The sequence below is a fragment of the Sciurus carolinensis genome, unplaced genomic scaffold, assembly GCF_902686445.1.
Source record: "Sciurus carolinensis unplaced genomic scaffold, mSciCar1.2, whole genome shotgun sequence".
Classification (NCBI taxonomy): Eukaryota; Metazoa; Chordata; class Mammalia; order Rodentia; family Sciuridae; genus Sciurus; species Sciurus carolinensis.
The window spans coordinates 1,185,934-1,204,738 of NW_025920141.1; the positions used below are offsets into that span (position 1 = coordinate 1,185,934).

The window sequence follows — 18,805 nt, forward strand, 5'->3', positions numbered from 1 at the left end:
CTCTGTGATCCTGCCCACCCTACCCTGGGTCCCTGCAGTAGAAACCTTTGAAAAAAGGAGCCTCCCCTTAGACCTGGGACCACCTGGAGCCATGACTTCTCCAGCTCTGCTTGGATAAACATTTCTCTTACATGATTTATGCTCAGCTGTGGTGTGTGTCTGGGAAAGAAGTAAGAGTGGAAACAGATGGAACTTCCACCAAGCTCAAAGTCATGAAAATGAACTTCTGTGTCATAGTCCTATGGAGAAAATTTAATAAATATACAATCCCCACCATTTGGATCTCTGTACCCTAATAAATTAGTACTTCTATTTTTTTTTTAAGAAACTGGTGTTAATTTCTCATAGCATTATTTCCATTTTGCTTACGTGTCTGTAGAACAGCTCAAGACCACTTGGTGGTTGTTCCTAATAGATATGGAAAATAAAAAATCCCCAAGATAATGTGGCCTGGGAAAGGGAGTGAAAAAGGTCATGCACTGACAGCCTTCATCTCCCAAGACAAATGTTTCCCAATGCCAACCAGGAGGTGTTTTATCACCACTAAAGTTAGTCCTCAAAGTAGGTCCTCTCAAGATGCTGCCCACAAACAGCATCCCTGTGAGCATCCACAGAGAAAAAGACCATGAGTATGCATATAAAACATTAACCATGGCTGTCCCTAGTTGGTAACACAATTACATGTGGTTTTTATTTTTTTTGTACATTTCCATATTGCTCAAATTTTATTTTACAATGAGCATGTAACATATCTTCCACTCCAATCGATAAAGCTACCCAAATTATTTCTATTAGACTAATAATTTTTGTATAACATGATATTCTGATTTGCAATAGGCTAATGTTAGAAAAATGCTATAAAATGAAAGTTGAATGTTATGTTTTCGAAATCTCAAATATTTGCATGTAAAGTACACTGTAATATGTACTCATTTCTGAGACTATTGGAAGGTCTGATAAGCCTCATTCTGGAGATGGAGACTATGTATCACTGTGATGAACATAATGCAACCAAAGTTGTTTTTGAACAATGAATAACAGCAGAATTTATTAGAGTCTGGAAAAGAAATCCCAATTTTAAAGCTCCATTTCTCACAGTCACAAGTGATTAGTTAATTCTCATAGTTTAAGGACTTTACTGGTCCAGAAGCTACTGGGTTGTGTTTTTTAGAAACACATTTGGAAATAAAAATGACCCTGTTCATTTCCATTTAGGTAGCGGTTTTGGAAACTAAATAGTTTAAGATGAAAATGTATGAGTATACACTATGTCTTCATTTTAATATGAATATAGCTTCCAAATTTACTTTTATTATACAAACAAGCTGAATATTAGCCCGATACCAAATGGGGTAGAAATCTTGCTTATCATGACAAGAAAAAGAGTTGGGGAATCTACTCAATTTTATATTTTAAAAAATGACAGCAAATTGCCTCTCGTATGAATTACTTAATTTGGACACATCGAGCCCTATTGTTTGGGCTCCTTGCTTTGATCTACACTCTGGAATTTTAGTTGTATGTGCACAAATTTGCCATGAGCTTGTGTTTGGGACCACCTGAAGAGTTTTGGAGTCAAAGGTAGCGTCCTCTAATTCCTCCCTTCAAAAAAATTATGTTTCCCATCATTGAAATATTTCTTCCTGCTAAAGAACACACTGTGCCATGAAAATAACTATCAAATCATAGATTATTATACCTTTAGTTTCCCAAGTTATTTTTAAATTAAAAAATATTTTTGATTGTTATGTCTTAATTATAGATATTAAGGGGGTACAGTAGGATAATTCAATACATGTACACACATGCAATGATCAAATCCAACCTCCTTTACCTTCCCCACCACATCCCAATGTCTAGTAAACAGAGAGTGTATTTCTTTAAAAAAAAAAAAACTTATCCTTTGGATTTAGAGTGACTCTCTCAATGTCACAGAATCACTGTCCTCATAGACAATAATTACCTGATTGAATTCAGACTGGTTTTTCACCAATTTGCTTTCTTTTTCTCCTAGCAGATATGCTTCACAACTAGAGGGAAAACTTAAGTCATTTAAGTCTTAACAGGTTTTTTGTTGCTTTGTTCATCATTCGTGGGAAGTGCTAAAAGGACAGAAAGACCAGGGTCTGTCTTCTCTCCCCAACTGCCTTATGTTGGGGCTCCTCAAGGATCAGGCAATTTGAAACCATCTTCTCTTTTCTTCACGTCTTCTTCCCAGATGATTGTTTAAGCTCCCCTAAAGGATTATCTTTATGCTGCTGTCTCCCAAATGCATGTCTTCACTGAGATCTTTCCACTGAGAAATAAATCAACGGTTCCAACTTTATAGACACACCATCCTAGACCACCGTGTTTGTGTTTTAGTCAGATTTTTGCTGCTGTGACTAAAAAAACCCTGACAAGAACAATTTTAAAGGAGGAAAAGTTTATTGGGGTCTCACTGTTTCAGAGGTATCAATCCACAGAAATCCAGCTCCATTCCTCAGAGTTTCAGGTAAGACAGAACATTATGGCATAAGAGTGTGCTAGAGGGACATACTCATGGATTTCCAGAGGCAGATGAGATTTCCCTGGTCTCCCATAACCCATTTGACTATTTTATAAACAAAAACTCTTTATACTGTACAGTTGAGCAGATCCCAATATAAGCCCCTTTCCAGCTTTCCCTGTGCCCTACAGAGGAAAGGACTCTTGCTCTCTTGATATTTTTCTAGCATTTTATTATTTGTGGGAAGAGTACGTGTGACTCACTGTATAAAAAGCATGAAAAATAGACACCACAACTTATTTTGTTGTCTGTGCCTTTGGACTCTCAGCAACTCCTCAGATCCCTCCTCTTCATGTGGAGTAGGAATCCCAGCTCCCAGCACATTTGGGATCTGGGTGGATGTTCTGAAGACCCCTGTGTGTGCTAGGATGGAGAATGGTGAAGAATAAAAGCCCAATTCTCAGCCTCAAAATCTATTATATTAGAACACTTTATTGTGAGGCAGCAGAGTCCACTCGAGGTGAACAGGATGGAATGGACTACAGGGGAAGGCTCCACAGAGGGAACGTATTCTATGGAGCTCAAGCTTCTCAACTCCAGATGTTACTTACCTGGCCATAAGTCTCAGGAGAGGAGTACCAGTTTGTTTAGCATTATGTCATCTCATTTAGCACATTTCAATGCATCTGCAGGACTGTAATTAAGAAATCTCAAAAGAGTTATCCTTCAATCTTGTCTCCCAAACTGTTGGAGAAGGTGTTGGTGCTTCTTGTCATCCTTTATCAGCTTTGGGTAAAACATTTGATTGAGTGTGTGGGCTTGTTAGAAAAGACACTGTCAGGAACCTTTTCTTCTGCTGGCTGGTGTGCCATGACTGGCTAACTCTGAACTTTTCTCAAGAGGGTGTAGAAGGGCACCTTTGCTTTCAGGGTCAAGGGTCAAGGACCCAGCCATTCTGAGGGTAAAATCCAGGGCATTTGGCAAGTGGTCCTGGTAGTGTATAGGACTGGGGTTCCTGGGATGGACCTGGTCAGCATACAGCAGAGAGAGAAATGAGACTGGACACTGTGATTTAGCTCTACATCATCTCTGATATTGACCTGATGGGGCCATTACAGGAGGGTGCTGCCTCTTTCTGGCTGAAGAGTCATTGGTGACTGTATATTTTCAAACCTGTTTCGTTTTCTGAAAAATAGAGGCACTCATGTTACACACTCGCTGGGATTGTCATAATATGATATGGGGTGACACAGGTGGAGCTGTAGGTAGCCTGCCTGGCAAAACTCAGAAATACTCTATTATGATGCAGCTTATGATGACACACTGTGTGGCACCCTGTTGCCAAAAGGCTTTTAGTCTAGCTGAGGACTACACTGTAGAAGGTTTGATTTAGCTTCAAAGAAAGCTGTGACTATGGGAGCTTGTTTTGGACGGACCGAATTGGCCCCCAAAATGGAGTGTGAGGAGGAGCTCATGTGGGGTGTGGAAAAGTTCCACCTGCCTACCAATCCACTTGAAGGGGAATACCCTTGGTGGTCTGGTATGAATGGGTACAACATTCCCCGAAAGAGAGACAACTGGCTGGCCTCCAAATTCTGGAAGAGAGAACTTGGCAGAGGCAAGTCCTTCTTTCCCATTCTGTTTTTCCCATTCATACTACTCCTCTCCTCCCTTCTAATATTTTGGATTTTATTGGCAACTGTCCTTGTAAATGACATCCCTATTTAATCTATATGTTTTCGCATCCCATGCCATCCTGATTCTGTTCAGCTTGCAATGTGTCCACCCAGGTCTGCACATCCTTGTTCCACTGTAGTGCTGGGCCACAAAGTGAAATGTGCTTTACCCAGGGTATAGTCCCTTGCCTTCCCTGGAACACAAGATAATATATATGTGGGGATAGAAGTCAGGAGCAAAATACTATGTGGTCATAGGGACCATGTGGGCTTACTGACCTAACTGCCATCTGATTGGTGGTAGGAAGACTGTCTCCTGTTTTCCACCAATGCTTACAGTGAGACCAACGTGTTCACCTACAATCCACACTAGGCATTTCCCACACTCCAGGGTTTGCCAGTCTCTAGGGACAAAGAGCTACCTAAGTCCTAAAATTGCAAGTCAATATTCTTTGCCAAACCTCCTTCAATGACTGTGTTTCTCCTGTAGATACATAGGACATCCTGGAAGATTCCAGATATTGGTCCCTTATCAGTTTTAGACAATGTCAATGGGGGACAGTATTCAGTCCCTCAACTGTCCAAGGTGTCACGTTCACAATAGAGATCCTTAATGTTTGATGTATTAATGTGTGTGCATGTACATTGATAGAAGTGAACACATGATGTCACCTTAAATGGGTTGAAAAGCTTTGGCTTTCAAAAGAAGGCTGCTGAAGGACAGAATCAGAATTCAGGCTCAGCCCCTGTGTTCTGATGAACTGTTGAACTGCCAGCTTTGCTGAGTCCCTGGTGGGCCACACCTGGGCTGGAGTGGGTCTGTGAAGGAAATAACTGCTGACAGGGTTCCAGAGCTGTCCCACACTTTAGTAAGCAACTGGAAATCACCAGACTTTGGAAAATTATTCCAGCACAATTACCTTCAGAGGTCTGTGGATGTTTGGCTAGATTCTGGCTCCGACAGGAGGGTATCATCAAGGCTTGTCCAGAAATCTGGCCTCAGGGATAGCTCTTGGGAGCTGTGGGCCCCCTCTTGTTCCTTGCCCTTCTTCTGCAGAAACTGTGTGTTTGTCCCTTTTCAAGGTGTCACCATTGGTATCTTTGCCTTCTTGTCAGACCTCCCCTCAGTGCTCATCCTCACCTGGCTGACTCATCTCAGGGTAAGAGAGACTCAGGTGTGGCACAGTCCATGCCACCAAGAGGACTGTGCCCTTTTATGCAAAAGCAAGTGCATAAATAGAAAATCCCAGGTGATCAGCTGGGTAGAGACTGTTAGAAAAGTCAATATTGACAAGAGGTTGGCTGAGAATTTGAAGACAGAGGACAAGGAGAATATAATAGATCCCTTTAATGACCCACTTCCTGTGTGTGCTCCAGTGTCCACTGCCTTGGGCACATTCACATCAGTCAAAGGAAAATTTTCAACCATTAACCATTAACACTTTCTCAATTATCCTTTTATTGTTTATCATTAAGATGAGCTAGTTTCTCCTTTCATGGTGCAAACAAGTAGTCAAAGCTTATGCCTCTCCTGATAAAGCTAAGAGTCTGAGTTCTGCCATTGAGACTCTTCTACCCGGAACCATTTGTGTTGCCTTCAACTGCAGTCCAGCCACTGTAGCTGCAGGATTATGGCAGACTCTAACTATTCTATGCCACTCATGCTTCATCAGTTGAACTGCTGTTATCACTACTAGGTAGTGGGTGGCAATATTTGGAAGTATGAGACACTTAGCTTGAGGCCTGGTACATTGTAGGTGCTCAAAAAGGGGGAAATAGTGTTTATTGCAGTGATTTGGAAATAATAACTCAGCATGTGATGACCAACAAGCAGGAAGCTTTACTTCGATGTCACCTAGTCTGAGAAGCTGTCCCTGGCCCCCTGGTCTGTGTGAGAGGTCATCTAGGGCATCTTGAGTTCTGTATTTTGCTGATCCACTTCCCTGCTTGACTCATGGCTATTTTTCTGCTTAGTACTTGGCCTTGGATACCCAAAGCAGCTCTGTTTTACTGACCTGTATGTTCTTGTTGGTGATAAAAACAGGGAGACACATCAGCTAGCAACAAAAGGTATTTTTCAACTGCGACCTAAGGGTAAGCAGGAAGGACCTAGTTGGCTTAGGGGCCTTTGTTGTGGTGAGAGTGAAGATGAGAATTTCTGATTCACCAGAAATTTTACCTCATTCAGGCCACATGGGTTGACTCAGAAGAGCACCAACATATAAGCAAGGCTTTAATGGACATGGGGCGGGGGGACTATACATTAAGGAAAAAGGGAACAGCACTGATTGAGAGAAACAGAATGAGACTTGCAGTGAGTGGTTGGTTGGAAGGGCCGGCATTTTCATGGTAATGCTTTGAAGGAGTTTCCTTCATGTGAAAGGCTCTTGTGGTATCTCCTGGGCCATCCTAAGCCCAGTTGATCAACACCTATTTATGGTTGATCTGATGAAGATTGGAAGGGTACAAAATGGCATATTCCATGTATTGTTAAGGTAGAAGAGTAATGAAAGATTTATAGTGACATTATAAAAGAAAGCATTATAGTTTATCTGCCATTTTGTTCCCCATTCTGGTATCTTACATTCTCATTCCCCCTGGGAGATTTTATCCTTATCATTAGTAAGGGGAAAACTTGAGACTTAATGGATTAAGGAGACATACAAGGAAGTCACATGTTGCTTGTTTTACATGAAATGGCTCCTTGTGACACTTCATCTTTCTTGCTGTTTGACAACAGTAGGATTTCTCCCGTCAATTCTGATATCATCTTTTACAGTAATAGGTTCAGGAGTATTATACTTTCTTCCTCCCAGTGTTTTCTCATTGCTTTGTTCGAGGTAGGCTAAATAGATGTCTCTTTTGAAATCCTACCAATTTATGAGGTATTTGTTTTTGTTCCCAAGTTTGTGAACAATCTCTGCATTTACAATACCCATGCCAGTTATATGAGTGAACAAAGGTCAATACCCTTTGGAAACCAACCAATCATGTTTATCCATAGCACCACTGAGATTATTACAAGTACCCACTACTTCTGGTTGAAGCATGTTGGTTCCACTCCTTTTATTCATGCTGAGATGTTGCCAGGTTGTTCCACTCTTTCATAGTTTTATTCACCAAGAAAGTATTTGTAATCTTACCATTTTACAAGGACAATTTCATTATTTGCATCAAATCTAATCATATGCCTTTGTATTATCATCATTATTGTCATTTCAGATAATACCTGTGTGGCCTCTTTTGTCGCTTATGTACAAAATCCTCCCCAAAAGTACTATCTGGAAGGTATGTAAACAAGTCATAACCAGTGAACAGTGGATTCTCTACCACTTAAAGCATTTGGAGGACTACCTTACCATGCTAAAGATCATTGTTTGAAATTTCTTGGGTGCTTTAGCCACAATCCAACACAATGGGCAACATGTTAGACATTGCCAGGCAGCAGTGTGACACACTCCACATTTCTAAGCAATATACATAGTCCCAGTGTCCTGTTTAGAGGACAGTTATTTTCAAACATCAATAATTTGAAATATAGCACATTCCTAGATATTTTTAAAATGACAAACTACTTAAAGAAAATACTTTCATGAATGCATTTCTTATATTACATCCCTCTTATGTACATACTGGTGTTCCATTGAACATTTAATAAAAGTGACTTTTGCAGTAGTTTGTCATTTTCACAATAAATTTTTAAATATTTCAAATGATCTCATCACCAATTACCTTTCTCAAAAGAATAACACTCTACAAATATAATATTTACTTCAAAAGTAACCATAAGTAGTCAAGTAGTTGCTCAGTTTAATGTATAAGACACCTCTAAAAACTAATACTTAGGACAACTGACATACTGGGCTAATATTAACCACTACTTATCTTGAGGAGTTTACCCAAGTGCAACTGGTGGAGTTTAAGTGTGCACAAACTCCTCCCTGCTTAGATCATAAGAAATTGAATGCCCTTCTGTTTTCACAGTATTAGTGTTACCTCAAGGTAGGTAAAGCTGTTTGTTATGATGGTTTAGATATTAGGTATTCCCCAAAAGTTCGTATGTGAGACAACAACAAGAAAATTTATAGGTGACATGATTTGGTTATAAGGTAATCAAGGATTTATTCCCTTGCTGGGGACGAACTGGGCTAACTATAGGCAGGTAGGGTATGGATTGAGGCGGTGGTTCATTGGGGGTGAGCCTTGGCAAGTGGAGCTCTTTCTGCTTCTTGGTTGTCATGGTCTGAGTTGCTTTCCTCCATCACATCTTTCCACCCTGATATTCTGCCTCTACTTAGACCCTGAGTTAATATAGGAGGCTGTCTATGTACTGAGACATCTAAAACCATCAGCATCAAGTATACTTGATGATCCTACTCTAAAATTGTTCTTTTCAGTTCTTTTGGTCACAGTGATGGAAAATCTTACTAAAACACTAATCCAGGAAACAAAAGATGTGACTGAACCTATTACTCGTATGGGAATTCATCCTCTAGCATGTTTATGCCAATGTGTCCTGAAATCATTGTTTTTCTAAAAGATTTTCATTTATTCAGGGACAACACATGTCAAAAGAGAAACCGTCCCCTCCAAAGTGTTTTGGTTATAAATGCACTCCCAATTTAATGCACCATCTTAAGCCCTTTCTATGTAACTGGGAAGAACCCCAAACATTTGTACCTTGGATAGAAGTCAAAGCCCTGCAAGATGCTGGGAAGCAAAGAGCAATTTGGTGATAGAAGACCCAGAGGGTATGTTTAGCTCTTAATATCTTTCATTCCTTCTGAATAGCAGCAGGAAGTAATAGAAAGTCATATGAGGAATCTGTATGGATGTTTTTTTCTTGTTTTAACTGTAAGGTCTGAATAAAAATGATGAGTTTTGCTTTGGGACACAAGTGTGAGTGGGGAAAAATTTGCTTCTATGATATTATCACAGTAACTACTGCATTTCCTGCTTTTATGGCATCATTTTTATAAAACTGCTTCCACCTGTGAATCGTTCAGCCACAGGGTTATCTACAGGCACATCACTTAGTTTTTACAGGCTATAAAGTTTGTTCAATAATGCCCACACATTGGTATTTTAGAGGGGCTCAGTTCACGAATAAAGTAGCTCAATTTAAAGTTTGACATCCCTGCAAATGTTTGATGTAAGCAGTGTCTAACAGTGATGATTATGAACCAGTGATGATTCTTAACTTCTAAAATTGTCTAGACTTGTTGGGAGGACCTGGACCTCCTCATGCTGTCCCAAGGTTAATTGGGAGGTCTGGTTAGCTACCAAAGGAGTCATGGTCATTGTTTTTAAACAGTTTGGTAACCCCTAACTCATAGAATCTAGCTGTTTGGAGAAATGAGTTACTAGTCTTGGGATGGCCCCCACATTTGGGGTTTAGATCCCTAAAGTTAAACGCAATCTTTTGCATATGATTTTACATTTACCCATATGATGGCACGTTTGTCTTTGGGTATACTTTCCTTTTGGATATTCAAGGCTGAGCAGATTGTGAAGGTCAGTCAAGGTTCCTCAGGGGTTACTTTTTAGAGTTTTCAATTACAAGTGAATAAGATTTTAATTCTTAGTAATCATATATTTGAATGATCACCCAGGAAGGAGACTTTTTTACTTTTTCCACATACAAATTTTTTACTGCTTTTTACATAAAATAATTTATAAAAACACATTTAAGAGACCAAAATATATTGTCTTATATAGACTGTAAGAAGGCAAGAATACTTGAATTTATAATTAGCAATGAATGTTTCAATATTTTAACTTACAAGCTGGCCTGCAGACTGCAAAGCCAGCATTGCAGCAAGTGGTGGGGCTTCTGGGCATGAAGGGGCCATGCTACTGGGTCTCAGCCTCTGGTGTTGCTCCACTCTGGCTGCAGCACACCCATCTCAACCAGGATGGTAAACCTGGCTGCCATGGTGTGGCGCTGCCTCGTGGAGAAGTGGTCCATGCTGGTCCTGGTCTTCAGGCTCTGGCTGGTCTTCATCCTTAGCAGCACCTTGAAGCAGGAGGAGAGAACAGTGAGAGATAGAAACCTCCTCCAGGCTCAGGACCACAACCAATCCATTCCATGGAAAGTACAATTTAACTTGGGCAATAGCAGCCAGTCAAGCATTCAGAGCTAGAATTCCTTTCAAGGGAAGCACCTCATCATGGATGATCTAGGGTTTATCTGTGAAAGGAAGAATCTACTGACTAATGGCTGCTGTGATGTCAAGCATCCCCAGCACAAAGGAGTATTGGTGCAATAGCTGCCTGGCCAATGGCTGCTGCAGCACCTATGAGTAATGCATGTCCTGGGCCAGCAGCCCAACAAGAACTCTTCCTGAAGCACTCCGCATCAGGGCAGTTGTGGCATTCCAGATCCTCTTCATGGCTGTGGAAGATCACTTCCAATTGTGCTTGGCTAAGTGCAAGAACTCTTCCAAGAGTGTGAAGCATGAGAACACCTAATGGGACCTCATAGCCAAGTACTACTAGGGAAAGAGCCCACCCAAGCTCTTCCCCATGTGATGGCCTGCTGCAGCCTAAGCACTGAGACACTGCCAGAGGGTCCAGGCCAGTCCTGGACAAGGTGGTGTGGGGACACTTTGCCTGTGACCACTTCCATGCTGTCCACTGGCTTCACCCACAACCTGGGCTGCAACTGGTGAAACTCTTCTATAAAGTGGACTGGAACTTCTGGCTGGGCCCAGGAAGGAAAGAACTGCAGGCTGAGCTGGGAGTGGTGGTGTTGATCCTGGGAGACTTAGTCTCCGCATGCACACAGGGACCAGGAACTTGTTTTTGTTAGGCGCCATGTGTTGACTGCTATTTTGATCTGTGCTCGTCCGTGTAAAATGATTTTTTAGGATCCTTTGCAATAGTAGGAAAAACATAATGTATGTAGGAAAATGCCTTACCATTATACTTGAGTATACTGAAGGAAATTTTGAAAATATATTTTAACTTAAAAATTACTCAGTTGTTTTACCTCTCATGTAGTTTTCAGATTTTAAACTATATGATAAGTACTTTTACAAATTTTTATCTTACTTACATTTAATGTATCTTTAATAGTTGATTGTAGATTATCCATGGAAATCAAATCAGTCATTTTCAGTTGCTTCATTGTCAGAGAATACAGATAGAGTCATCATACCTGAAATACAGGAAACAATAGACATTGCATTCCTCAAACACCCAACAAAGAAAAATATAGCTTTGGTTGATCAGTCACCCAGGTAAAAATGTGTGCTAACAATTCTGAAACCACCATTGAGTATAAGTGGAGATTCACAAGAGAGAAAATTACCAAAACCTGTAGGTGCTTCCTGTAATTGCAAGTGGAGGATTATTTTAAAATTCTTTATAAGAAATGCTTTAAAGTAGGCATGTCAATCACCCGCCATGCCACACATGATGTATGACTCCTCCAGTGTGATAACAATCTGGGTTCCTGGACCCCTGTGGACATTTGGACCCTGTCACTTCATGGAGGAATTATTTTCCAGGTAGTACAAGAGAGGCCCAGGTCTTCTCAAGTAGGGACAATCAGTCTTCCCATTGCCAGTGTGGCCATAGGAGTCTGGCATATTTTTATAATCTTCTATGTATCCTGACTGAGGGCCATAATGACCTCCAAATAAGGGCCTTTTGTCCATTTTCTTTTCTTTTGCAGTAGAGATCTAGTTGTGAATGGTGTTGAAACAAGAATATCATCTGCTTGACCATCAAGCACATATAGAGCTCAAGCAGTGTTGCAGAAAAAAATATCTTTCATTAAATCATCTAGTTTGAATTTTTTCCAATTATACAATACATACCTAAAGAAACTCTTTTGATTTGCTGTCAGTGTTCCATGTATCTAAGACCACTGTAAATTTGGTGTCCCATAATGAGTGGTGCTGGGGAGGGGTGTCAAACCCTGGAACAAGTGTCCATATAAAGAGAGTGGTAACATTCATTCTATGGACTCTGATTATGGACAAGAGCAGCATGCCATACTGGAGGCTGGGTCCCAGAGGGATCTATTCAGAGTGTCAGGTTTGAAAGAAATCAATCAAGTTTCCCGTCTGGACATTAAAACAGTGATTTTACAATAGCTTATTTTTAGAGGCAACTTTAAAAATTATATTTTGTTCAAATGAATCTATGAGTTAACTTGTAAGTATTACAAATTCCTAGGATGGTTTGAGATAATGGATCTATCAAGTAAACCTGCACTATCTTATTGAAAGTAGCAGGGGGCAGGGGGAAAGAGGTGGAGAGCTGCTAACAGCCTCCACAATTAACACTGTGATTATGGCCTAAGAGTTATTCAGAAACTGTTTACAAGAAATGCTGAATTAAATACGCGAAACAAAAAAAAAATATCAGCTTACATATGCAGGGCCAGAAGGAAAGGTATGAGATGAAATGGATGAGCCTATTGGAGTAAAAAGCCTGGATGGCACACCCCAAGTGCAAGGAAAAAATGAAAAACACCAGTTACTGCATATGGGCTCCAACTAAGTATTCCTGATCCAGTGGTTCAGTTACAGGAATTCTCTCAATTTCCCAGATGCTGGAATCACAGCAGTAGAGCTACTGGAAATTGCTGCCAGTGGGTTATGGGAGTTTCTCTCAACTCCCCAGAAGCCAGAACCAGGGTCAGTCATCCCTGGATAGCTGCTGATGAGATGAGAGCTCTCACACATGAAGTAGGTTTTGGTGACCCAACTATAGAAATTTTGTTCAGTTCTCCTGAAGCTGGAGCCACTGTTGGTGGGCTATGGTGGTTTCAACTTTCAGAAGCCAGAACTGGCATTCTGACACCTGAGCCATGGATGCTACTTTCAAATCCCCAGAAACTGGAGACAAATTTCAGTCTCCTTTCATGCCTCTAAAGCAGAGGAAGAGCCAGGTGGGCCAGAACCAGAAAGGAGAAAGAAAAGATGAGCATATTCCAAGGAAGAAAGAACCCATGAGCTTATATGGTGAAGAGTTTGACTCCATCAGGTGTCAAGGACATCAAACATCACCCTACTGCCATGTGAATCTGCATAGTTCAGAAATTCCCCAGCAACTATTAAGGGAACAAGCTGGTGAACTGGACTTCTGCCCTTTATCCTTGTCAGTGAGGAGGTTAAGCGAGTGAGCAGAGCAAAAGAATAGGATGTAATGCCAGAAGTGTGTGTAAAACTAGTGTGGTCTGGGTAGACCAGAGGCTTATCCCCTCCTAGTGAGTCTGGAGGAAATAATCAGGTTGGGGTGGTTAGGGTTAGACTTGGCCTAAAGAAGGCTTTCACAAGCAGATGATGGAAGCCTTCAAGGAGCAATGGGCCAAGAAGATGTAAGAGGCATCTCCATCTTGAAAGATGCTTCCTGGCCTGGTCTGTCCTGCTGGCCACCTCACTGGTAGAGGTCCTTCCAACACTCCAAGGAACTCCTGCTGCTTCCATCCATCCCAAGTCTCTAGCTCCATGTTACTGACACTTACTCATGGCCATACCACTGACTGCTTTCATGTCCAGTCTTTAGATTTAGCCCTTCCTTGCAGGTTTGGAAACAGGAGCACTACTGCACATCAGGGGTAGAGCTCAAAATTCCAACACTCCCCTAACAATATTTCCCTTAACATGGATATTATCTACTACTGACAGATCCCTTTGCACAACTGCAAAAGATTGATTTCAGTTTGTTCTTGTTTGGCTTTATCTCCCAAAATTGCAACTGCTACTGGTACTACATTTTCTAAGAGTAATACCCAAAGTCATTGAGTTTATTCAGGTCTTGGATAGCCTGAGGTGGCCATCAGCCACCATGACTGTATGAATCCAGCATTTCCCAAGTCTACCTCAGGACAGGTTTATGCTGATGCCTTCATTAGGTTATCCTTGCTGCCAGACTACCCATTGACCTCTCAGTGGTTCCAAATGACACAGGAACTGTGCTATTCTGTGTTCTTTCCTGGTCTTTGGTCCCACAATACCTGAATTAAGGCAGAGGTCCAGAGTGATCATGACAATGGCAGAAGTCTATTACTGTTATTCATCTGGCAAAATCATTGAGAAATAAATTGTAGGTCAAGGTTTTGTAATAGGAGATTACAGTCCTCTCTTGATTTAGCTACAAAATCATTTACCATGACTTAAAATGGAGCATCAAAGCAGCTCATGCAGTGGAGGACCTGAGTTGGTGCTGCACCAATCATGGGCCAGACATAGCCATGAACTGGCTGCAGTTCGGCTCTATGGGGCCATTGAGGGTGGAGTCTTTCTGAGTGTAAGTGGCCCTAGAGGAGACAGGCAGCTTCTCCATACCTGGAATGGCATACTGGGACAAGCCATGCTGAGGTGGTCTTGGGCACTGCTGGGATTTCATTCCTCAGTGGTATTTTCTGCCTTTAGAGTGGCACAGGACACTGTGACAAGGTCCCTTGATTTCTCAGAGGTGCTTGCTACTACCCAGAGAGGGTAACAATGGTGAGGAATATCTGACAGGCTGTCACTTCGGAGGGGGTGTCTTGGCCAGAGCCCATTGGTGGTTGTGGGGATCTCCTAAATGGAAACCAGCACCTCTATGTTCCTTGTGTACATACTTGTCATTGGTACAGACTGAATCATACCTGTGTTGTTGGTGTTTTGTTTTTCTTTTCCATGCCATAAGGAAAAGCATGTTTTATGTCTAAATCATGGATTGCCCAGTTGCCTGCTGTGTGTCTTTAGTACATACAACTGTATGTGTGGTGGTCCCCCATTCCCACTCCCAGCTCTGCAGTGGAGAATCTCATGCATCTCTTTGTGAGGGTTGTTAACCATGGTCTCCTCTTTCCCAAGTTGCTTGATGCTGATCCCATTAGCACTTGAAAGCCACCAATGTGCTATAGAATGCTTTCCTGTAGGAATTTCCCAAAGGCCTCTGTGCATTGCATAGTAATAGAGAGCAGTGACCCACTCCAGGGAGTTTCCACCTCCACCAGCTCTACACTGCAGAGAGGGATGAGGTAGGACCAGGCAGAGACAGCTTCCAGAGTGGCTGCCAGGCCCCTGCAGGCATCTTCAACTCTGCAGTGACTGAAGTTCTAGGCTAGGCCAGTCCTGATGGGTGGGTAGCCAAGTCCCTCTGAGCTCCTCTTTCTGACAGCAGGCTGGAGTTATCCCATTTTACAGAAATAGAAACAAATCCAGAAACTACCAAGAGCCTCACTGAGTTGCTCAAGGCTCCATGAGAAAAACCTAGATGAAGACCTAGTTCTTGAGGGCAGGTTTCCTCTTGTCACCCTCCATAGGGGAAATGAAGGGAAGTGGGAAAGAGGCTGGAATGCTTAAGATCGGGGAGAACTATTCTCTCCTCTGAGAGGCCCTCTCTTATAGCCCCTCAACCCCAAAGGGGTACTGGTTACTTATGGCACAGCCAACCTCTTTTGTTCTTTGCCCGCACACTGGTACTCAGTTTCCTCAGGGAGGAGAAATGACTGTCTCCCCAGTTGGAGGACAAGCGCACATGTGCTCAGAAGGTAATCACTATCATAATTATGAGGACACCTGGGTCAGAGGCAGGGTCTTTCTGCCATCCTTGACTGTCCCAACACATTCTCCATGCTAGACCACCACATCCTCTTGGTTCCTCCTTTCTCCATCTCCCACAGTCACTGTGTTGAGTCACTGAGCACCAACCCTCCTTGGTGATCCCCAGAGTCCCTCAGTTGACTCTATGGGCAGTGTCAGTGAGTCCTGGTCCTCTAAGGAAAAGCTCAGCCAGGGTACCAGGGAGATACTTCATCAACCCTCTCTGAGCCCCTCCTCACTGCAAAATGCAAGCTGGCCTAGTGTCCCAGGCAGTCATATGACTCTGACATAGTCTCTGCTTCAGAGGTCCCTGCAGGCAGATGACAGGGCTGCCTCTGTATCCCTGCCTTTGCTGCCAGGCCTGAGTCTGGTACATGCAAGACCTCTCTCCACCTGACCTGGCCTTCCCTGGGCAGTCTCAGGTTTCCTGTGGCCTTTGTAATAGTTTCCAGCTTTTGTCTGTTACTAAAAGTGGGGTGGGGTCAGGGGCTAAGGCCCCTTGCACAGGGGTGGACCTGGAGGGGCTGTTCACAACCTTTGGTGACAGAGATGATGAGGGACATGCTCACCATCTGTAGTGACAGAGATGATGGAGGTTGAAAAAGGCCCTGTGAACACCTACCTGAACCAATTCATGGGGAAAATACACTCTTTGCCACTGCTGGTTTGCCAACCTGCAGGAACCTCTTGTTCTGAGATTGGGACTGCATCTTTTTCTGGTTCCAGAGTTCCTAGAAGAAAACAAAAAAGAACCAATGAGATAACTTTGGGCCCATCCCATGAAACAGGATTATATGATTTGGGTCACTTCAAATCCTTTGTGGAAAGGGCTACGAAAAGAAGGAAGAAATGAACAAAGGAACTCAGTAGCTTAACTCTTTCTAAGAAAGGTTACCTAACACCATCAGTCAGTGGGTCAACACTGGAACGTCTTGTCTGCTACCCTCATGAGAAGGCTGTGAGATGTCCTTGCTATGGAAGCAGAAGGCAGGCAGAACTTTTGGTTCACGTGATGTGCACGTGGGAGCCTCCTTCCTTACAGAGATGTTATGAAAACATTAATGCTCAATATTTTTTATCTCCATTAGGACTGATATTCTGTATAGAAAATTCAATCTTGACTTAGGGATTGCATATCAAACACAGAGTCCTGCTCAGAGAAGAGAATCCAGGTGGCATTGTGAGAGCCAGACCTGTTTTTCTAGATTTCCTTTGGACCTCCACAGGTCCCAGTCCACTCTATTAACTCTTCACCTCCTGTGCTTGTCCAGTAAGTGAGTGCCTACTTTGTGTGAGGCTTAGTGGTAAACTCAGAGGAATAACATGGGCATGGCCCCAGCACTCCTGCCACTGCACTCTAGCAATATCTCAGCTTCTTTGCTGGCTCTTGGGATGCTAAACTTGCCCTGTTGGAAACACACTGCTGCCTTCTTGTGGCAGCCTTGCTACCACTTCAGAGGTGATCTCAAACTTGTTACAGGCTGTATACACTAATCTCTGCTGTCACCTCCTTTGACAGGCCATTTCTTGCTGTCCTTTACCACTCTTTGCTTGTTTAGACCCTGTTCTTGAGACCCCAAATGCCTCTTTGACCCCATCTAGAAAACCTTGCACCCCATCTTTACTCTGGACACCAGGGGGTGGACAGGGAAGGCAAGAGGATGAACTAGGGAATAAAACTGTCCAATTTTTATGTTGTTCTGTTGTGCACATGTATACATAGATAAGGCGGAATCCCAGTATATAGTATTATATATAATATAATGTCCCAATAATTAAAAAAAAAAAGTGACCCCACGGCTGCTTACTTATTACACACCATTCTCTTTTCTCTCTCCTCCAGAGCCCCAGGATTGTGCAGAAGGACAATGCCCCCGATGTGGTGAAGAGGCCTAAAGCTGCCCACCACAGTAGGGGGGGGCACACGCACTGGGCAGCTGAGGCCTGAAGGGTCTTGAGGGGCTGCAACACGTTGCACCAAGCTCCACAGGAGCTGACAGGTCCGGGTCTGGTGACTAAGATTGACGTGGCCCAACAAATTCAAAGAGAGGATGGGGAGGACACAGGTGGCCAGGAATACTGTTGAAAGCTGAGTCCTGAGTAATGGAAGCATTCCAGAAGCGCAGGGTGATCCTTCTACGGATTCTGGGTCTGGCCCCCACCCTCCAGCTCCATGGGTTGTTGTCTGGGTGGATTTCAACAATCAAGTAACTCAAACTGGGGAACCACGGCAGAAGGTGGATTTGATCCTACTAAATGTGTGTGCCATCACAAACATGCAAGGAGAAGACTGGTCAATATGTACCATGATTCTGGTGACAGTGGCATCAGCATTACTATGATCTTGAAGGACTGAATGGCTTTCGCGCTTATCTTGTTTTGTTGAGATGTTCTGACTGAAAAGGATGAAATTTATTTGGAAAGCCAAACAGTCCTCATAATGCAGAATCCACCAGCACCTCCCGTGGACTAACTTTCTGACACAGGAAGTGGAAGTAGTTAGCACCTTCCAAGACCAAGAGAACTTTTAACCCCATTAGAATTGTTTCTCATTTTGCATCTGCAATATGGGATGGTACTGTCTTCATGATCTTCGAGAAATTTTACTTGCAAACTTATTTTTGCTTCCTGTGTTATCACCATTCACATTTACAGTATATTTGAGTAAATGATTATATTTAAAAAGTTATGTGGGGCTTCTTTGGTTGTCCTAAACTTTAAACATTCCACTCATTCTGTTTGTGTGACCACAATTTTTGGGTGATTTGGGACCTTGTTGAATGAAGGGTTTTCTGCATTTAAATATTATAAATGGTTTTGATAGGTTTTTAAAGGTTTTGTCTTCATAAGATATTTATAAATTTATATGGGGATATCTGGGATTATATGAAAGAAGATGAGAATCACACTGTGTTTACATTTACTTTGGTAGTTAATTAGTTGGTGGCAGCTTTCTCTAGTTCTTGGGATGTTAGCAACTCTTGGAATATTTTGCAAATTAGAGCAGAAATCTGTATCATTTATTGCAGCCAACTTAAGTGGCTAGAATAGAAGTGAATGTTATTTTAATAATTTTTTTTCTTCCATTAAAA

General features: G+C 42.3%; 1 protein-coding gene and 1 pseudogene across 1 annotated transcript; both read left to right on the top strand.

Annotated features, from left to right (window-relative positions):
- Positions 1 to 9,928: 9,928 nt before the first annotated feature.
- LOC124974269 (SREBP regulating gene protein-like) lies at positions 9,929 to 10,695 on the top strand. Its single transcript, XM_047537664.1, is given in 2 exon segments — positions 9,929 to 10,209; positions 10,517 to 10,695. Coding segments are annotated over 2 exon segments (309 nt in total). The 5' UTR covers positions 9,929 to 10,079.
- A 7,191-nt stretch (positions 10,696 to 17,886) lies between these two features.
- LOC124974270 (small integral membrane protein 14-like) lies at positions 17,887 to 18,186 on the top strand (annotated as a pseudogene).
- The last annotated feature ends 619 nt before the right edge of the window (positions 18,187 to 18,805 follow it).